At 31.9% G+C, this 22753-nt stretch overlaps 1 protein-coding gene across 1 annotated transcript in view; it reads right to left on the bottom strand.

Annotated features, from left to right (window-relative positions):
* LOC100167165 (scavenger receptor class B member 1) overlaps window positions 1-8275 on the bottom strand; it is a 28943-nt gene extending 20668 nt beyond the window's left edge. The window contains exon 1 of the mRNA XM_001946447.5: window positions 7681-8275. Coding sequence (XP_001946482.2) covers window positions 7681-7741 — 61 coding nt within the window. The 5' untranslated portion in view covers window positions 7742-8275. The remainder of the gene's footprint in view (window positions 1-7680) is intronic.
* Between the last annotated feature and the right edge of the window lie 14478 nt (window positions 8276-22753).

The following is a 22753-nucleotide window of genomic DNA, read 5'->3' as shown; positions in this document are numbered from 1 at the left end:
TATAAATATATTATTTAATGCACGTTTAGGTACATGACTAAAAGTCGAATCAATGAGAGAAGCTCGCCATCGCCGTCGCACAACCCGCCCGCGGTGAGCAGGGGTTGGCTAAATTTGATTGTTTTTGACGTTTAGTTTTTTATATGGCCAACGATAGCGTTCCAGACGAAATACTGAACATAATATGTATATATAGCTATAGCATTGTATAAAATAAGTATTGCATTGTTCTATTTATTTGTTATCACTCATCAATTTCGACGAACTTGTTTTTCCTTTCTGATTTCACCGCCCACTTTGTGAGTTTAAAGACGCACACTCACCATCATACTTGGTCAATCGTCATATATAGGCATGGAATAATATTATGGTGTGATAACTGATAAGCATTTTAGATTGTATAGTGGTATCCTTTGATTTGACGTTGGTACACACGAAAGAAAATCGCTTCGACAGTGTTCGCGACAGTGTGTAATTAGGTATTTACTATTTACTTATACCTACTTATCTTTTTTGACATTTATCTATTATTGTCACTCATATAACACAAAGTTTTGTTTCATTCTGTGGGTTTTTTTAACTAGTCATCTGAGTGTTAACTGTTTTTTTATTTGTTATAATGAATAAAGAATTCCCGAAATAGTCGTTCTAAAAAAAAATGTGATACTTTGCAAATGAACAATTGATAAGAAATACTGTTTACATGTTTACTGTTTAGTCATTTTGTATACTAATGTGCATGCAATGTTAATGGTATTTATTATTTAATCTTTTGATAGGTACGTTTTATTTTCTTAATTGTTACTATACCTATTTACCCACAGCTATATACTTTATACCGATTTCGCATCGGTTTAAATACATTTTTATTCCATACTGCTTAATAATTTACACTCGTAAAAACTGTAAACCAAAATTCCTAGCGTGCGAATAACTCAACAAAACCTGTATGTAAGTGGTAACAAATAGAAAGTATCGGACTAGTTGCGTGTACATGAGAATATAACAATTTATATACCTACTATGAAATACGACGTAATAAGTTGGATATAATATTATAGGTAGGTACTATTAGTATAATTGTAGATAGTTATACTCATTGTTAAATTGAAAATTGGCGTTTATCGTAGGTATATAGTGTGACTTGGAATGCAACGTCGTGTCGATTCGGTCGAAACCGCGAAGTCAATAATCGGTGCATTTAGCACATATTATATCAGATTCCACAGTTCTATGTAGGTTCATAAAACCTAAGTAATAAGTACCTACAGATTATAGTCTTGTAACACGGTGTTCTATGTACGGTATGTTCGGTACTAGAAATAAAAGCTTGACGAATACAAAGTACACGGGTAGGTACAATTAATTATATTTAAGTCTCGCTGAGGTTATGAAAATTCAAACATAATACAAAAATATAAATAATTCATTAATTTATTGCTTTCTATATTATTATATTTTTTTAGATAAAATTTTAAAATATATTGCATATGCATAATTATATCTTTACCTACTATAATTTATATGAATGACAATTTTTAAAACGTGCTACTTTAGGACGTTATATGTTGATAAATCGTCAGAGTTAGTTTCTGTCTATATCTATTTTGTAAAATCGTATGTAATTGACATTTAATATTGAATCAAGTATTTAACAAAGGCATAATAGGTATTATCTATAGTTATATTTAGTCCTTCTGCATAAAAATATATTAGGGATTTAGGTATGTAATTTTATTGATCGAAAAAACTATTTTTATTAATCGTACAGTACATAGGTACTTTAGCAAACAATGTTGAAGACCCGTAATCGTCAAGTATTCGGTATGTCATGCCTACCTCTCTACACCCTTGCCCACTAACATTCACGAGCGTTAAAGTCATCGATCGCCACAACTTTGTATGATGAAAATCATATAACGTAACCTGTCCCGTACGGGCCACTTATCATACGAAGACTAATCCAAACCCAACTCGCTATATTACACAAAACTATATATAAATATGTTTAAATAGGTACACCACCAACGGACATCGTGGTGCGTCTAAGTATAGTTCATTGTTTTTAAAAATGTCGATGACAACTTATATGGTGATGATGGAGCTTCTGAACAAAGGGTCGAGCAAGGTCTCTCTCGGGCGATATCATGTCACGACTCATTATTATTTATCAGCGATCGATAAAGAGTAGGAGAACATAATATAAGGTTCCCGAGCAAAATTACAGGTCGATTTTTAATTGGCGTAGATGCTATAATTGACAATTACAGGTATGCAGTTGCATTGGTTTGGTAAGTGCGTGTTACCTGGAACGTATATAATATTACTGTACCTATAATACGTATGTTAATTTCTTCTCGTCATCGTCACCTGCAGTTTATCATTGATGACCATTGCACGAAAAACACGTTTGCAAATCGTAACGGTGTAGACAGGCACATCAGAGAATCTTCGATACGTATATTAGTTGTACATTATGGTCGTCACGACAATATTAACCAAAGGCGAATGCAGGAAGGATCGAAGAAGGCAAAGGCAACGAAAATAATTTCGTACGTACCTAATGCATTAACACGATAACAACCCATTAAGGCGGTGGTTCACCCGAACCATTACGCACTCTCTCAGATATAAATATTATGTTTTTACGGTGAAACCTAACACAATATAACAACACACATAATAATATTATAATGACATTATCTATCGTCTGGTGCGCGCATTATAAATTCCTCGTTTATTGCGGCTGAGTACGATTTCGTCCAACGAGCTCGTTAACGGCCGCCGTAAAAAAATAATCAACGAGTCTCGCGCACGTTTTTAGTCCGCGACAAGATATGTTTTTTGATTTTGAACACGGCAAGGTCAGTACGGATGTCGACACTCGACGATATAATAAATAATAATATAATATTATAACTTGAAACTGCCGTCGAGACGTATAAGATACGCATGTATTATGTATACACATCACATACGCGTGTTAAATATAATAGACAAACTGTAAATTCCTCGAGTTTCCGGCTTCGACTTGCCTATATACAAATATACCGAATGAATTAGACACGAGAGCTGTACCTATGCCTCTTACGTGGTGGCTGAGCGTTATAACTCATAATATTATATTATCATAAAATATTAATATCTAATATATAACTATCATAATAGTTAATAACTAAACTAATAACTATTATATATATTAATATAATATTCGTATACCGTCTGTCTCTTTTCCGTTTAGTTTTACATAACGACGGTGGCAGGTTATCATTTTTTTTTTTCAAAATACATATTATTATTTTTGCCGATGATGTCGAAAACGAATTGAACGAGTTACGCCATGATATAATGTCCCAGAATCCTAGCAAAACATCTCGTCATGGGGGCGAGGCGGTCGGCTTGTATTTTTACGGTGCATGATAGAATGTCTCCGTACCTAAGATAATATACGCGGCGGCGTGATGCGTTACACAATTTTATGATGTGTATAATATAATAATATGTGTTTGGTGGACGCGCGTGCCTTTTTTCATAAACAATTATTACTGGAAATAAAAAAATTAAACCATCGTCACTCATCGACTCATTGCTTATGACACTACTAGGTGTGTTGATATATTATATAGATTATATTATTACTTTCTGCGTGTCGTGTTTTGAGAATCCATTTTACAAATACAATATAATAATAATATTATAGTGTACGCTCTTTCCGAAATCCAACGGACCTACTAAGTCATATAAAAACACAACCGTACGTGTATGATTTATATTTATATTACTGCAGTGTACGCCGAACCGGACGATTGGCTGATATTTTAAAAAGACGATACAACTATTGATGGATTTTTTCTCTTACAATATAGATAAATAATATTACTCAAACGCGCTATAAGCGTTTCACTATTTTTTCATCTTCATATGTATTTCGTAAAGTAGTAAGTAGTCAAACGACAGAACCGTGCAAGTTGATTCTATAAAACACCAAGTCGAAGCATTGCTAGAAAAACCGAGGTTAGCGAACGGGACAATAAGTTTATTGATAGTGTTTCAACGAATATTGCGAAAAATAGCGTCAGATGGTCATAGACTTGGTTCCTGCGAAAATGGATTTCAATTCAATTTTAGAACAATACGCGATGGCTATTGCATATAACCTCAAAGTGGCCCATTTATTTAAAAAAAAAACACCAACTGACGAGTTAGGTGCAGAAAACGAGTAAATAAATGGCTGCACCTACGCACTTATACAGTTGTATCTTATATGCATACCAATCGCAAGCTATGTAGCTATAGGTAATGATGATCGTATCGATATTATATATTATAAAGGAATGGATAGGACAAGCAACCTTATATATACCACCAAACTACGTGCGCCTCTCCTCCCCCAAAAAATTACAGCGCATACGTAGTTGATGTTATTGTATAAACTGCTTGTCCTATCCATTGTATTATACATTGTCTATATTCTATCCGACCATTACCTATAGTTATATACAACTGGTTAGGTTAGGTTACATATAGACGCTAGGTACAGTCATTTCACTCGTTTCCGCACCAAATTTGTCGTTAAGCATTTTTTTTTGTGCAATCAACATTAAATCGTTTTCGTCTCACCGCGCAGATAACTTCGAGTGCCGCTGCATAAGATAGGGCACGCGCGCTGCAAGTCCAACACACGGGAAGTGCATCGACGATAAGGCGGAAGTCCTCTGTTTTAACCGTGACGAAACAATACGCTGGCGACACGCGACGTCGATGGGACGCTGTTGTTAAATTCGCGAAATAAACATAAAAACCTATGGCGCATAATATACGAGAAAACCGAAAACGAGATACGTATAAAACGATCGCGAAACGACGATGTATGTTGTACGGCCGACGACGTTGTTATTGTTATTGCAAACGTTTCGGAAGAATTTCGATTTTCGCGCACGAACGGCAAATGGAAAACATCATTATGACGACGGCGTCGAGGTCGTCTCCGCCGCCGCCACCAAGTCTATGTAGGTATTCTCCGGTCGGGAAAAAAGAAAACAATATTACGTTATTTACACGTTATTGCGTCCCGGCGGCGGCGAGTTATATTAAATAATCTAATAATATTATAATGTTATACTCTTCGACGCAATATTTATGACATACCATGTCTCAACAACAATCCGATAACAATAATAAAAACAATAATGACGGCGATGACAGTATATACGTGTATCATTATAATAGTACAACAGCGGCGGTCCGACGTCATAATAATACAGCACGTATAGCGTACACCGTACAGCACAACAATATTGTCGTGTGCCTATTTGTACGTGGCGTTTTCGTCACAACATAGGTGCCTTTATGAATCGGACGACGACGTTACGCCACGCGAGTTTTGTGACACGGCCGCCGCGGACTGGACGACCGGACGGACGGACGCAGGGCGGACGGGACGAGCGAACCGCGAGAGAAAGTGTGTCCGCGGAGGGCACCGTGCAGAGAGAGAGAGAGAGAGAGAGAGAGTGGCTGCGGTAAAATCCGTCGTCGTCGTCGCGAAGGTCGGTGGGTAAAAAAAACATTTAAGTGCTCACAGTTATAATAATAATGATAGTATAGTAATATTATTATGTAAATTTCACCGTGCTCGAAATACCGGTACTACTGGTATAAGCGCAAGACGTTGATATTATTATGATATAGGTACTTTTACGGTACGACGTCGTACATGCCGGTAATATTATTATAATTCATTTACATAGAATAATATTATAAAATTATATTAGCGGTCGTCCTCGGCGCGTTCGTCGAACGACGGGCGTTATGTAATTATTTTACTTTTTCGTGTGCGCAACGACTATCCGGACGAGGAGATATAGACAGCGAGGGGCCCGGGGGGAGAGAGTGTTGATAGAGGAGAGAAAATGGGATTCGATCGTTGTGTTGTCGAATATTATGTTTTACAATATACGGTTTACCAATCAATATTATTATTCGGTCGGCGCCGTTGATATTGATTAATGCTATTCGATTTATTGTTACTATTCTTCGTATGTACGCTTTATATTATCGTCTGGATTACGACAGCGAGCTGTGCGGGCGGCAGCGTTTGACGAGGATGTAGAAAAATAATAAATAAATAACTAGGTAGGTATGTCGTTATTATTGTTCTTTTTCGTTAGCACATAGCGGAAAAAAGGCGGCTACTTGTCACGACGACGCAACGACGACAAAGGCTATACAATGTGAAATAATATAATTATCGTGTTTATTCGTCGTCGTCATTGCCGCCGCCGTTACTACCATCACCTACACCGAGTACGGATGTCTGCAACGCAGTTCCATACCATAATAATAACTATATACACGTGATGGGGTGCAGAAAAAAATTAAAAAATTGATCACTATATGTACAGAACTATTAAACTTAATATCGCGAATAACTATGTCTATAGTCTTTATAACTATCGCCGTCCCGAGCTCGTTACATATATGTAACTATATATAGTTACACTATTACAATATAGGGTAAAAACATCATTGCAGTGGGCATGGGTCACCGACTGGCTCGTTGTCACGGTCGCGACGGGGTACAAAGGACGAAATCGGCCAAAGGCGTGCATCAGCGATTCCAGTGATAATAATATCACGACTCTCCAGTGAGATAGTTTGTCGAAGCGCGTAGATTACAACTTACAGTCCTCTGGCCATGGTGGTGAAGTGGGTGGGTGGGTGTGAACCGCGGAGATGAAACCGGTTGTGTTATGCACTCGAGTCCAAGACTCCTGCCGCGTCGAGACCTTCGCGAACATGTATGTTTGCACCGATCAGTTAATCGAGAGAGAGAGAGAGAGAGAAAGAAAGAAAGAGTGATATGGCGGTGCAGGCAGTGGTGTTGGTTTGCTGCTGAGGACGAAACGGTGAGACGGACGGATGGAGAGCGAGAAATGTAGATGTGGACTGACAAAGACTGCAGGGAGAGATATGGAGTGAGAGGAAAAGAAAACGACAAGCGTTGGCTGGTTCCGCTCTTCGACAACGTTCCGGATCGCGTGCACTCGGTCTTGCTCACGACGACGGGTTTGTAAGTTTATATAGATCGTGTGTGTGTGTGTAGTACGAAGTTCGAAGAGCACTTTAATGTGAATTAATGTAAAGTATACATACCCACCTATCTGCAGAAATATATAATAACTATAATGCTACCCGACAGCCAATAATAATAATACGTGGTTATATTATTATTACGGTGAGTTGGTGAGTAACATAAACTAACACCGTAGTGGCGCGCACGCATATGCGCCGTCGCCGTTTTAGATTTCTCTTCGCGGGGCCGGTTGACCGTATCGCCGCGCGCGGCCGGTTCGAGCCACGGGTATCTTATATTATATTATAAAACCAACTAACCCGATCGACCAACTCTATACGGTTAACTAGGTAGGTAGGTAGACAGTGCAAGTATGCAGCTATATAAACCGTGTGACCGTTGTAGGGTTGTGGATGGTGGGATGGATGGGGGGGGGGGGGAGAGAGGAAGCAAAGTTGCTACCGCCGTGATGTCGTGTGTTGTGCGGCTACCGACACAATCGTTTACAGAACATTGAAGGAAATATATTGTGGCAATAACACAATTAAATAAATATAATAAATATATATTACGAAAATAGAAACATTTAATATCGTATGGGTACTTACACCACTTGCGCAGGAAGCTGCTGGTGAGCTTAGTGCACAGCTTGCCCTTTTTGTTATGCATCTTTATGGCGGCCGGTTGGTGTGTGTGTGGCCGTGTGGGCTGCTACTGGCGAGTGTGGCGGCTCGAGTTCACCGCGAGTACATCAATCAGACGAGGACGATATCGCAAGTTTTATGCGCGTATGGCGCGCACCGCGAGGCAGCGGGCTTTCGGTCGAACGCGATTTACGAATAATATTATTATTATTATTATTTACACGGCGCCAAAGGAGAGAGAGCTGCTGCTGCTGCGGCGGCGTCGTTACGTGTGTTCGAAGCGACGCGCGGCGTTGAAAGTACACGAGACGTTGACGGCGGCAACGGTGGTGGCGTCGGTGAAGAATAGTATACCTACGACGAGCGCGCAGGGGAACGGTGTACGCCGCAGTCGACGATGTTGTGTTATTGTGGTTGCCGTGTTTCGCGGTGTTGTTTTGGTGTGTGTGGAAAATCGTCAAAACGATTATAAAAAATATTTGTTGTCGGTCCGTGCTACAGTAGTTGGGCGGCGGGTCGCGATAACAGACTGACTGACTCGACTTGACCGACGGACTGCAGCGGCGGCGGATGGCTCTCGCGGCGCGCGCGACCTCACTCCCTCCCTCGCCAATGGCCGACGCGCTCTCACCGCCACGACCGCTCTACTCGCGCACCACAAGAATATATAATTCACAAGAAGAAGAAGAAGAAGAAGAATAAGAAGTAGAAGAAGGTTACGTCGCCGCCGCGATGGTGACACGTCGATAACGTATACCAGTTACACACACACACACACACAAACACACATACATACACACCGGGCCGGTCGTCTTCACTTGTTATAGGTCGAACACAATAAGGGAATAATTTGAAGCGTTCGCCGGTTTTAAGTGCCCTGGTGAAGATATATAAAACATTGTACTCTATAATTTTTGTATATACTATACAAATTAAGATGACTAAAGTTTTTCAATATTATAGAAAATCCTCGTCACAAGTACAACCACAATGGACGGTGGAATAGGGCCAGTATGTCCCAAAAGTCCCGTATATCCACAAGTATTGTTTATGTAATTTAGTTTTTAAAATTTTCGAAACAGCTGTTTTTGTCTTATTTTTTTTAAAAAAACTGTTCAAATTATAAAATGTATTGAACAATTTAGAGTTGTCACCAAGTTTTGATTTTTGGATGATTTTTTTTAGGAAGGGGAGAGGGGTGAAAAACTGATTGAAAACCTTTTAAAATTTTTTAAAACCATAAGATTGAGATATCTCGATAATAATTTTTGTCTAATTCCTTTACTATTGACGGTTGACCATAATATTATAATCCTGCAGCTGTATATATCGCATCCTATTTGTTAATATTCGACTCTACGATAAAACTGGACTGAAATATAACCTGATGGTTAATCCCAATTTTTCTCGGACTTGTTATTATTTTGTTGTCATCGTGGTATATTGTATATGATGATCTCGATCGGTTTAAATACCGGCCTTTTTGTGTGGCGTTATTGTAGCGTGAAGGCGAGATGGTCGATAGTGTGCAGCAGCAGTGTATACGGAATCAAAGTGGTGGGGCAGCGGAAGAGCCTCGCCTTCAACCAGGCCTTGTGTAATATTTCATGTATAAGCATGCAAACATCAAGTTTGACGGGAAACCTAAAATACCACTCAATCAACTTGACGGAAAATTATGAATATTTTGCAATATTACATTTTATTAATTTACAGGATTTTCCACGTTTATGCGTTCCGTTAATTCGGGAGTCGATTAATCCTATTGCAGTAACGCGCGTATAAACTAATTTTTAATGCGCATTAGGTTAATGTGCATTGCAAATTTAACTAGGCTTGTCAAATGGAAGTAACTTTTACTCCAGGATTAAAAACTGTATATACACGAGCACACGGCTAATATTACGGCTTTAATATTTTTTGGCGAGTATTTCAAACTCTTAAATTCTATATAACAATCATAATATTCCAATTGCGTACATCACTGAATAAAGTATAAAAAAAAAAATTTTAAAAATAAATAAAAAAACTTTCACATTATCGGTTATGTTATATCATAGGTACACAATTCCAGTATGTATAAATCAAAAGACTAATTCGCATTAATAATAAACGTGGCAAGTATAAGTGTCTCGTTATAAATACAACCGATTCAAATTATTTCGTTTAATTATGCTGTCATCCGCTCCACGAAAAATAAATAAAGCCAGATTCGCTACTGGACGGTAAAAGTGAAAATCAATAGTAAAGGACATCATCATCATTTGCGGATAATTAATAATAATTATATCTTAACAGTGTACAAGTATAATGTATTCTAAATGTACGTTTATAAACGTTGTACGTTTATACATGACAGTATATAGTGTAGTGTTTATTACATAGCATAATAAATTAGAGCTGCAAAATGATACGGTGGAGAACGACGTGCGTAAAATATAACGAAAAAAAGTTAGAAATATTATAATATTATTATACAACACGGCTGATGTATGCACACGTATTATAATGGTTTGGCGACGGGTGAGAGGACGACCGCGCCGAGGACGTCGTCAGCAGCGGCGAAAGTGATTCGAAACCGCGAATGTTAAACAGGCATAAACTATAATCATTAATCATTAACAACGGAAATAATAATTATTAGTGTAATAATAATATCAACACTGAAAAAAATGTAAAACCATACGGCCGTCGGACCAAGTCAGAGTGTATTATTATGCTAATAATAAATTATATATATTATACATTGGTGGTGTAGTGTATGTAAACGAAAAAAAAAATCTATTCACAAATTAGGCGACGACGATGGAATATGAAAGTAAATAAAAATAAAAAAAATACGGTAAAAATGGTAAGCGTATTTATTTTTTTTTTCAATAATATCAGTTTTACCGCAGCACAACTATATTCTTGATACCTACCTGTAAGCTGAAAGTGGTGTTTGTATCATCGGGAGGTATCTGCGTTTAAATTCGAGGTTTGTTGTAATTTTGATTTGAGTATAATAATAAAAAAAAAAATACATGTTTTAGTAATTACAGTTAATTCATAGATTATAATAATAATATATTCTATCAGATTCTGTTTTTTTTTTTTGAGATTAATAAGTTTTGTGAATTTTCAAGGATAGTTTTGTATATAATATATTTATGTACCTATGCATATAAAATGTGATGTGATTAACTTAATGGTTAGGCAAGGTAAAACTAATTATTCTATAAAACAGTACTACAATATTAATTCAAATATTAAAATATCAACAACATAAGCTATACGTCATAACAATATATTATTGTTAGGTAATGATATAAGTACCTAACAAAAAAATCAGTAAAAATAAATTTTTTCAAAGAAATTTTCTCTTTCATTTAAAACTTATAATCTTGCTAGTTATTCTAGCAAACCTAGGTTTTCTCGAGATTTCAATTAGTTTAGGTACCTATAATAATAATGGTAAGCATAAGTACTAAAATTAATACAAGCTATTACAAACTGTAATTTAAAAAGAAATATTTTTGCAAAAAAAAAATAGAAATAGTTTACTGAAATTACAAATAAATATAATAAAGTGAAAAATGTACGTATTTATATTTTTGTTATAAGGGTATAATTTTTAATATTTTTTAAATAAGTTCAGGAAAGTATAATTCATTATAGTTTAAAAGTGATTTATAGTAAGTAGTAAGTAAATAATATGCACCTACCTATTGTATTTAGCACTGTACTAAAAAGTAGTAAATAGTATATTATACGCGTCCTATACCTAAGTACTTATGTAAAAATAATAATTTATTAAGATAAATTAATATTGTTAATAATATGTCAAGTATTAAGTTATTGTCCTTTGAAAGCAAACCATTTTATAATATCACACTTATTTAAAAGTTTAATCATTATAATTTTAAATATGCATATTTTGTGTTATTACATTAATTATTAATAGGTTCTAATTTGTTTGATAAATGTATAACAGTTTATATAAACCATTTATGGGTTACCATGAGGGAAGTTCGTACATTTTAACATGTGAAATTTTGAATCAAACTATGTTCAATATTTACATTACTAATTGCAGGTTAATTATTTTATAATTCGTAATGAATTCTTTGTTGGTGAATAGGTGATTATAGGATATAAGGCATATTAAGCTAAAATTACACATTTATTACAATATTATATATTGACAGAAATGCAATGGCATTTTCGTAATAGCTCCAAGAAGTGAAGAAAAATTTAATTTCTGATAAACTACCTACATTAAAAAATCGTTTAAGTAGCTAATATACATATAATATAATATATATTATCATTCCTGTGTAAAATAAGAATATAAAACATGAAAATAATTTTAACGACTAGGTATTGCCAAAGAGTCAAGAGAAACACATTTTGTTTACAACACAAATGAGTAAACGAATTGATTATAATTTATGGGTTTATTATAATTTATTATTATAACATATATAATATATAGGTACTCATCAGGTATAATAATTAAATAATTGTATTAAGTGACAACACGAGAAAGTGACCAGCACCCCGATTATTATTTACACGGTTCAAGGATGTACCTACAAACAAAATTCCATATTTTATTTTATATTATAATTAAACTATATTATTACACATAATTTTGTACTTGTAGGTATACCAACTATATATGTTATTACTATATTTATTAAAATTTTAAATAATTTTAAATTCTGTAGACGTGACTAGACTTCATCAGCAGGGGCAGCCTAGGTAATAACCGGCGCTACCTTATTAGTGAGCTGAAAAAAGCCCTATACACCCAAAGCCGTAATTTTTTAAGCCCCCCTCCACAATGAAATATTTATATAATTTTAAAAAATAGTCTAAATTATCTATTTACAATAATAATCTACAGTAACTTCAGAAATATTATTCATCTACAGCCTTGGATTACACCACCTAACTACAAATCAAACATAATACAACAATAATATCAATAATACCTATATGAGTATCGTACCGTTGTCGTCTGTCTCAAGTCTTTATAGTAGGTTTTTCCTATTTCGGAAGTCAGGAAATCAATCTTTGTAAGTTAATGGTAATTGGTAATTAGAACGATACCCACAAAAAAATCAAGTTTTAAAAAAAAAAAAAATGTAACACTTTTGACTTAAAACTCGGTTGACCGGCACCTTTCAAAAATTGCAGGGTCAGCCCAGGCACCCTAGGCTGCCACCGCAGACACGCCTATGATGCACTATAATGTAGAAGTGCCGAAAAGTAAAATGTCTGATATCTATAGTAAGTACGTACTACACTAATTAAATCAATAAGTAAATAGTTCGCATATACATGCCACATGACTAGAAACAAATATTTTCTAGGAAAAAATGAATTCACTACGTTTCTTGCGAATACTAAAAATAATCATGTAGAAACCTACTGAAACTGAAAAGTATTATTTATATATTTTAAAATATTATTAATTAAACAGAAATTGATCAGGTGTAGATCCGGTACAATCTAACAATCCGTTACAATAAAATTACAAATAATCATATATTTTATTGCACTGATTCAATAGTGTGTTGTCCCTTGTATGGCACATAAAGATGACTCGTATTCTTGTAAAAAAAATAAAACGTAAACAAAAAATACACATATACCAATATATTTAATATCAATTAAAAACTGCTGTGCATAAAACAATTAAATAAAAGTTAAAAAAATCTTTTGACATACATGTTTATAATTTACTTCTGCACACTCTCACACACACACATACACACACTATTACACATTATATAGGCACTGGTTATTGTAATATTATTATTATTCTGTACCTATACAAATAAGTATACTATTCGTACACCATAATAATATTACATGTATTATGGTGGACGGACGGTGTCCATGGCCGCCGTCATTGACGGCTAAACAATAATTACAATAACGAAATAAATAATAACCACTATATTGACTATATCACATGTACATAAATACCTGTTTAGTGTGTATAGTGTATATGCAGATATAGTACGCAATTTAAATTAGTAATTACATATAGGTAGGTAGGCATAGTCACTCTCACATGCAGCAATAATGCTCAAATGCAATAAAACTCAAATTATAATATATGGTGACGATAATTATTGTAATTAACGTACTTATATTATGGCCAATATAATATAATATATATTTCTCATCATCGTCGTCATCGTCATATATTATACGCATATCATTGCACATGTACGCACTGTAATTTATAGTTTATATATAGTGTTATATATAGTATACCTATATTATATTGGACATATCGTACCACATTAATAATACGGATGCCAGTCGTCCACGGTTAGCACCATAACTGCCGTTTTCTTTTATGTTTTGTTTATTATTATAATAATATTTTTTAATGGATACGACGTGAAAATATATAAAATTTAAAAAACGCAAAACGTTTAAAATGATTTGCGACCGAGTCGAAGCTATATACTTACATGTAATAATAATATGTATATGTTGTGGCGCACCGTTTTAAGCGATTAACGCGCGGCCGCTATAGTCTTATAATAATAATAATACGTATAAAAGGTGTGTGTGTGTTCGCAGGCAATTAGCAGCGACGCGATTAGCGCGTAAATGTATTCGAATGACTGTGGCAAATTTTTTTTTTTAAATTTAAAATCAAAGAAAACGCGTAAGCGCGTCTATTATTCGTAATTAACACGTTTGCAGTATTTGTCGCCGTGTCATCGTCGTCAAATAACAGACGTTCGCCCGCGCGTTCGTATAATATAATATTATATTATGTGAGTCTATGTGTGAGCGCGCGACAGGACTTTGTTTCTATATTTTTTTTTTTGTTTCCGTCACTGACGAGTGACGACTACGACCAATATGATTATCGTTCTTTAAATAAATCTATATTATATATTATTATACTATGCTTTAGTATCGATTCGTCTTACATTTATAATTTCTTTACATTATTGGAACGCTAACATTTTAAAATAACTAGACACAATCAAAAAATGTTTACCTCGCTTTTCTCGAAAAAAAAAATATTAATATAATTTCATGATAAATAATATTTAAAAAACGTGCTTTAGATTCTGAAGAGCGAGAAATGATGAATGTTTTAGATTCTGAGCGGAGTGATGAATGAATTGATTTTACAATGTGAGTCTGTGTGTGTGCGTGTGTCTGTCATCACATTTTGGGACAGTAAAAAAGCTTCAATTTTTTGGTAGGAAAGTGAATATACTTGGTTGGTACTTGGGAAAATACAACAACAAGTTAAAGAAAAATTGTAATTTTGTTATTTTATAGTGTAAATTTAAAATAGCTTCCTCGCTCCGCTCAGAATCTAAAAAATATAAATATAAATACATTATATGTTTATATTAGCAATATAAACAGCATACAGTTTTCGACATTTTGCGACTCTTTTTGAGCTATTTATACTTTATAAATTATAAGCATAAGATAATTTCTCTTTTGCTCTGTCAAAAAACTTTAAAATGTCATAGAACATTCCACATTAGTAGTTGTTAATGAAAATTTAAAAAAAAAAGTTGATTATAAAATTAATTTAATCTACTGTAATACTAATACCAACTAGTGAAATAAATTATTTTAATCGCAATAATATCATAACATATACTTACTTAGTAATATTATAGTAATTTAAAACAAGGTTCCAAGTGGATAAGTTATATATAAATCACTTTATTCACAATAATATTATATCATCAAATATACTAAGTAATATTATCGGCATCTGAAGTTCAAAAAATTGAAAAAAATGTGATCATTTTATTAAACGAAAAATTACGTATTTTCCTCTAACAATATTAGATTGTTGTAAATTTTAATTTAAAAAATATCAATGGTAGGGACTTTAAACTTTATGGCATTATATAAGTATTATATTATTATTTTCTATAGGAACAAAATAACATTTTCAAAATATTTAGACAATTTTAAGCTATTTACACAGAACCTATATTCACACCTCTCTACATATTGACTATTAAGTATTAGATAACTTATAATTTAACAACAGTAATATAACATAATTTATAATAATTAATAAGTATTATTATAAACAATGTTTTTTGGCAAAAATTAGTTCAATCCACTTATTTACACTAGTATCAAATAAATTACTCATAAATTAGGGCCTAATATTATATAAATACATTTTTTATTATCCTTAAAAAGAGAGGCTGACACTGAGCGACATATTGATTCACAGTTTCCGCTCAGAATCGTTTTCATATGCAATGATTTATCATTGTATTCAAATCTAACATATGTACAGTGGCCTACTCAATGATGACTGATGGGAATATAACGATGAGGCATACTCTCGAAACGTACCATATGCGTGCAGCTGAGTGGCTTTTCCAGTATTGTTAAGTTTATAGTACGCACATCGTTATCTATATGTATTCTATGGTCATAATTCATAACAGATGTAGAATTCATAACAAGAAGAATTTTTTTTTATCCTACCCGCGTGCCCAATAAAAAACAAAAACCAACGAAATCGTTTAGATTATATTATTATTATGCAATTTTAAATCTTGACCAATAAAAAAAATAATTGTTTTTGGCTCTTGTCTGTTTTATACTTTATTTTAGTTTTGCGCTATACGTCGTATTGTACATTATATAACAGTATTGTCGCGGACTATAGTGTGTTGATGTTCTAAAAAAAATATTTATCGAAATGTATTCTAAGAACTAGCAATAATTGAAACTCATCGTTAAAAAGTACAGTTCACTCTATATGTATAAATACTATAATATATATGACAGCTATCGTTGTTCGCGAATAATCGACCAATGTTTTATGCTGAAATTAATAATTTTATACGAATATAGGTACAGAATACTCACAATAATAATCCAATTGTGGATTCTACGAAATGTTGATATATGTATAGTAAAAACAATTAATGCGGCCAATCCTCGACTTATCATTCTATTCGTAATCTATAGGTACTTTATATCTCGCTATATTTTTAAGACATAGGGTGGTGAGGTAAAGTTATGAGGGGAATATATTATTATCATCTATGACTATGGCTTACTCCAATGACCTTTTATCAATATTTATAATATAATAATATATTTTTTATTTTTTCATTTTTCTAAATAAAACGTCCCTAACTTAGTAAATTGCTATCTACATGTATGGATTTGTTAAATTATAGAATTTAATTTTTTACTTGAGCACGCATAAGCATGCAGTCTTGAACTTTTTTAATTTGGAGGTCTATATGTTAGTTATTTTTCGTTTAAACCACGGTTTATTTGCTTTTATTCTTAGTACACAATATGATTTTAAAATATCAGCGGGCGGCCAAAGCCAAAATATTTTTTTAAAAATTACTCAACATTTAACAGTAGTAATTGCTTATATAATAATTATTAGTTAATTAAATTTAAATTGCCCTATATGTTTATCATAAAAATAAAGTTTTTGATCGGAGCTATTATATTTTTATTGTATTGATTTTACAATGATCGAATTGTGTTTTTTTGTCTGAATACACTTTTTATAGTAGAAAAAATGCATCGATTTTCAACTTCAATATCTTTTGAAAGTGAATATAATTGGTACTTTGGGTCAAAACTAAAAAACTACCAGCACTTTTCTTAATAGTTGGAAAAACGGGAATTTTTACGCAAAACCAGTGTAATTCAAAATTTACTAATTTTCTTATTTTGTTAAATTCAAAAACGAATAACCACCATTAGCTGGATGAAATAGCTTTCTGAGTGCTGACAATAGTATTGAAAATTGGTGCGATTCTAAAATTCTTAATTATATAAATTGTTATACATGATTCAAATTGTTTACTGCAGTTCAACGTTTTAAACATATTTATTATATTATGATTGTCATTGTAATATGTAGTATTATGTACTACCTAAGTGTCGTGTCTATCATTTCTAAAAAAGTCCATCACATCGCCCTCCCTATCCAAGATTACAAAATAATTTGACTGCCTGCACTGTAACTGACAGATGTTGATTTAATGTCAGAGCTACAGTCGTTTCATTTGTCAACCATGTTATAACACGAGGGGGAAGAGTAATAGGGGCAGTTGCCCCGGACTCCTTGATTCAAAAATTAAAAGCCCCGTGGTATCTTAATTATCAATTTATTGATACTATGTTTTATTTATAATTATTATAATATAGGTACCAAATAATGATATGTATTTATTTTATGTGCAATTTTATAATTATAGCACTAGATAATACGCAATAAGTTCTAATATTCAATTTAAAATTGATACCAACATTCACAGAAAATTCACAGTGAAACTAATTATTGGGCAATGAAATCCCAATTACTTGTCATATTATAGATGGCGCATTATTATTCTACTTTGGTATAGATTATAAAGTGAAATTAGGTTGAAGGTAACATAAATGCATCGTTATAGTATAAATGTATAATATAATAATTAATTTACAATTCTATTTTCTGATCTACTATTAATTATTAGATTTTTGAAAATACGAAGTAACTAAAATTAAAAAATATTCAATGTTTATGTATTGTTTAAATTTCTGTTTGTATCTGGTTTATATAAAATAAATTATTCACGTATTTTTACGTGTAAAAATTAAACCAAGTTACACCATCACAACAAACGATATACAAATCTATTCGTTTATATATCGTTTGTAAAAGTTAATAATATAAAATTGGTACCTGCTATACCTGACTAAGAATCACTAGCAATTACCATCTTATACTACGTTTAAATAATAACAGCATACATGATACGTTCATGTTATACATGTTATACTCTGATATAGGACGCATACAAAACTATAATATATGATGATTGATGATAATGATATAAAATTATAAGTAGCAAACTATTAAAAAATCATTATCTCCACCATATAGTAATACGTACGTAGGTACCCTTGACACGTGTGTTTTAGGTAACAGTCCCATTTATTGATTCTCAGTTCGTACCTATAGTCTATAAGTACTATAATATAATACGTATATAGAGGTACCTAACATAATAATATATTTTTCATCTGTTCGCATTTTGTATTTTGAAGTCAAGTTCTGAGAATTCTGAATTTATGATGTACAAATAAAGGATGGCCATATTGTATCCATACTAATGTTGTTAATTTGAGTCACTATGATACCCACTAAATCAAAAAATCAAACATCAAAAGAGCTACAACAGAACAATATTAAACATACGATTTTAAACACATAATATTTAATATTGAAAATTACTTACATTTTTTATCACATAATACACTAGTCAAAAATTCCAACGATAAGATTTATATTAGTACGCATATTTATAAGAACAAAAAAATTATTTAAGTCTATTATAATTTATAAATACCAATTGGCAATGATAATAAAATTAGTGGCGACCAATGATCGGACATCAACGCTTACTTTTGAGGTGTGTTAAATATTAAAAATCATATTTTTCATAGTGCTGTTAATTCCATAATAGTTATGAAGCAACAAAAAGGTACTCTCATTATTTTTTTATATATACATTTTAGAATTTCTTTTAAATACCTAATCCAAAGTTTATGAATTTTGTAGAGTGCATTCGTCATTACGTTGTCAAAATCGCTGGATAATTCATTATTAGGTTCACTAAATAAGATACACTCGTACATTAAGTGTACCATAAAACATTTTATTGTTTATGTACAACTCCAGTTATATGAACTCTCTGATAACCTGATACATATAATATTGTAAGCTCGTCATGTTCAACGAGTGGTTTATCTTTTCGAAAAATAAAATAAGTAGGTTGTTAATCGTCTATATTATTCAATGCTATTTAAAAATAAAACTAAGGAAGTCATTCTGCTATATTATAGTAGAGTACGTAATCCGAGTACAAGTGTGTATCGAGTGTACCTCGTCGTTGAGTAGGTCAATGTAATACATGTGTTAAATTTAAACTCAATGATAAAAATCATTGTATGCGAAAAACGAATCTGAGAATCATAAGCAGTGTATCATTTATAAGGAATTTTTTATATATTTGTTGTAATATTATGATGATGTAATTTATTTTTTTATTAATAATATAAGATAGGTTGAACTCATGTTTGAAAAATACAAATCACAAACCTATATTATGCAATAATTATTATAGTATGAGGGTAGTGATATAAAATTTAATAGCTGAAAATGAATCTCAATATTTTCGTTGTGTGCATTAAACTATAGTATATGTAAAGGCAAAAAGTGGTAAGTCTCTACGAAGAATATTTTTTGATTAATTTAAAATAATTAAAAGTCTAAAACCATTATTTTTAGTATAAATAACCAATTTTGTCAAAATGTAAACTTGAAATCTCAATAAAAAAAACTGTGCTTACTAAGTATTTTTGATATTTTTAAATTTACAAAAGGACCACTTATTATGAAGGATTTTGTATATTAAATAAAATTGTTTATCAATACTTTTAAAATAAATTTCAAATGTCTATAAATCGCTTAAAATTATTATGATATTTTGACATCATCATTGTGTTACAAAATAACAATTTACACAATAATAAATTATTCTAAGTTTCTACGATTAGAATCATTACGTAATATCATCATTAAATTATGAAAAATTATGAATTAAATATTCAAAATTTAAAATGTCAAACATTTTTAACTGCGTGTGTAGATTATGGAGGTGCAACATTAATTTGCTATTATTCGCGAATTTGACAATTCTGATAAAAAAAAAAACTTGTAACGGCTTATAAAAACAAAATAAAATACTATGAGATTTTTAATATTTATAAATCACCAAGAGCAAAACTTATGTGTTTTATATTTTCAAACATTTTATTTCCGTAAATGCTGTTTTTTTGATAATCTTTCAAAATATAATATACCTAAAAATAACAATATCAGTCTTTAAAGTTAACAATAGATTATAGATGAGTAGCAAATAAATTAATACAACATACGGTAATATAACATACGATTCACTGTTAAGAATATCCTTTTAACTTCTATAAGTAGTGTATGTCCACATTATCAGTGGCAGTGATGTAGGCGGAAACAGTTTGTCGGTTACACAGTGTAAACGTTGTTTGATTTCACAGACCACTGTTGCACCACACGTCACTCCAGCTGAAAACAAACATTTGTGTTCTTCGCCATTTTAATACTTAGGTATAAGCAAATACCTACTGTAAATAAGAAAACAAGAAAATCTCTGAATTGCCAAATCTGATATTGTAATATAGAAAGGTATTAAATATAAAAATATATTAGTATTAGTAATAACTTTAATAATCGTATAGGTACCTAATAATGTTCCTGTGTTAACATCATTTTTAGTTTTTCCCGACTATTGAGACTGTTAAGATAAGTTATAGATAAAGGATTTTTTTACTTTTGACTCCCTAAAATACTATATTCAAAATTCTATCCACTATCAAAAATTACCCTAATATTTAAAGATTAAAGAGATTTTTTTACTTAAAAACTAATGTTATCAGACAAAAAAACAAACATTATTATAAGACCATTACATTTATTGGTCCACTTTACAGTTAATAGAATTTAGAACTACATAAAAATATATCAACAAAACTCTACAGCACCGTTTTGTCATTCGCTATTTCGGTCTTATAGAGGTGTTGACGTGTCTACTGTTAATTCACATATTAAAATATTAAGATCACGATAAAGCAATAAAAAATCATCTAACTAAAAATTATATAACAGATAATAACATGCAAAATGTTTTCCTAGTTTTTATTATAAACTATAATAATTTCGTTCGGTGAGTTGACTACATTTTCGAGATGCTGCGGGTAGAATATTCTAGAAATGTAATAATATATTATAATATTGTCAACCAACTACCATTCGATATTTAAACATTATATTATGCAACGTCAAAGAGAGGACAAAATTATTTAAACTGCACATACGTTGATTGCTTGTGTATGTATAGGTATGATAATCGTATAGTGCAGATAGAACGATCATGAAGCAACGTGGTTAAGTATATAGTCGTGACAAATGATTACTGATATCAATGCATATTATGTATTTGAAAACTATACTTCACAAAGCTGGTGGTTTATTACCTTTTATCTATATAATATTATACCATTTTTAGTGTTTAATAACGTAGGTATTTCTAATTTTGAATGCTCGTAAAAATAATTGTGAGTCAAAGATTTTGACATTTATCGAATATAATACGCATGGGTGACCTTGCGTATTAACATTTTAGTAGATATTTAATAGTATAATACCTTAAACTATGTTTATCAGAACAAATCTAAAAATGTAATAAGCGTGAAATGAATAAATTTCAGAGTAATTCAACCTCAAAACATAATATTATACCTACAAATAAGTGTTGGTATATACAAATTGAGAATTTCAAACAATTAAATGCATAGTTTGAAATGTTAATTGCAGAACAATGTTAAGTTTACATTGTATAGGTGGGTACCTACCTAAAAACTAAATGGGTGGTACACGTTCCATTTTTAACGATACGATACCTTTTCGTTTTAAAACTACGTCTCTTTGTCCAGACAAAGTTTATTTAAGGCTTATTTATTGTGCAAATTTTTTTTCAGTAAAATGTATTCTGCTGGGATATAATTTTATTTTCAATAATTTTGTTGTTTTGTATTACATTTTGTTATAGTTCAAGTTTATAATTAATATATATTTTTTTTTTTTTAGTACATGGATAGTTTATAATTTTTTTAGTATTTTTGGATTTGTCTCATAATTTCCCATATGTTCATATTATCACATTAATTAAAACAGATTTTGTTGATTTTTAAAATTTTAGGACGCATATATAGTACCATATAGCACCACGAGGTCGCTTACGTTGGACGCATAAGGGTCTGAAAGGGTCAATCTCAATTTCTTATAACTTCGTAAATAATTTATAATAAAATATTATATTATATTGTGTACAAATATTAAGTACCATGGCAAAGTCTCTTTTTTATGTTTTTTAATAATGGCATACTTTTAACCTATTATGTATTAACA

Source organism: Acyrthosiphon pisum, chromosome X (genome assembly GCF_005508785.2).
Source record: "Acyrthosiphon pisum isolate AL4f chromosome X, pea_aphid_22Mar2018_4r6ur, whole genome shotgun sequence".
In the NCBI taxonomy this organism is placed as follows: domain Eukaryota; kingdom Metazoa; phylum Arthropoda; class Insecta; order Hemiptera; family Aphididae; genus Acyrthosiphon; species Acyrthosiphon pisum.
This window is presented reverse-complemented; position numbering and strand designations above follow the sequence as displayed.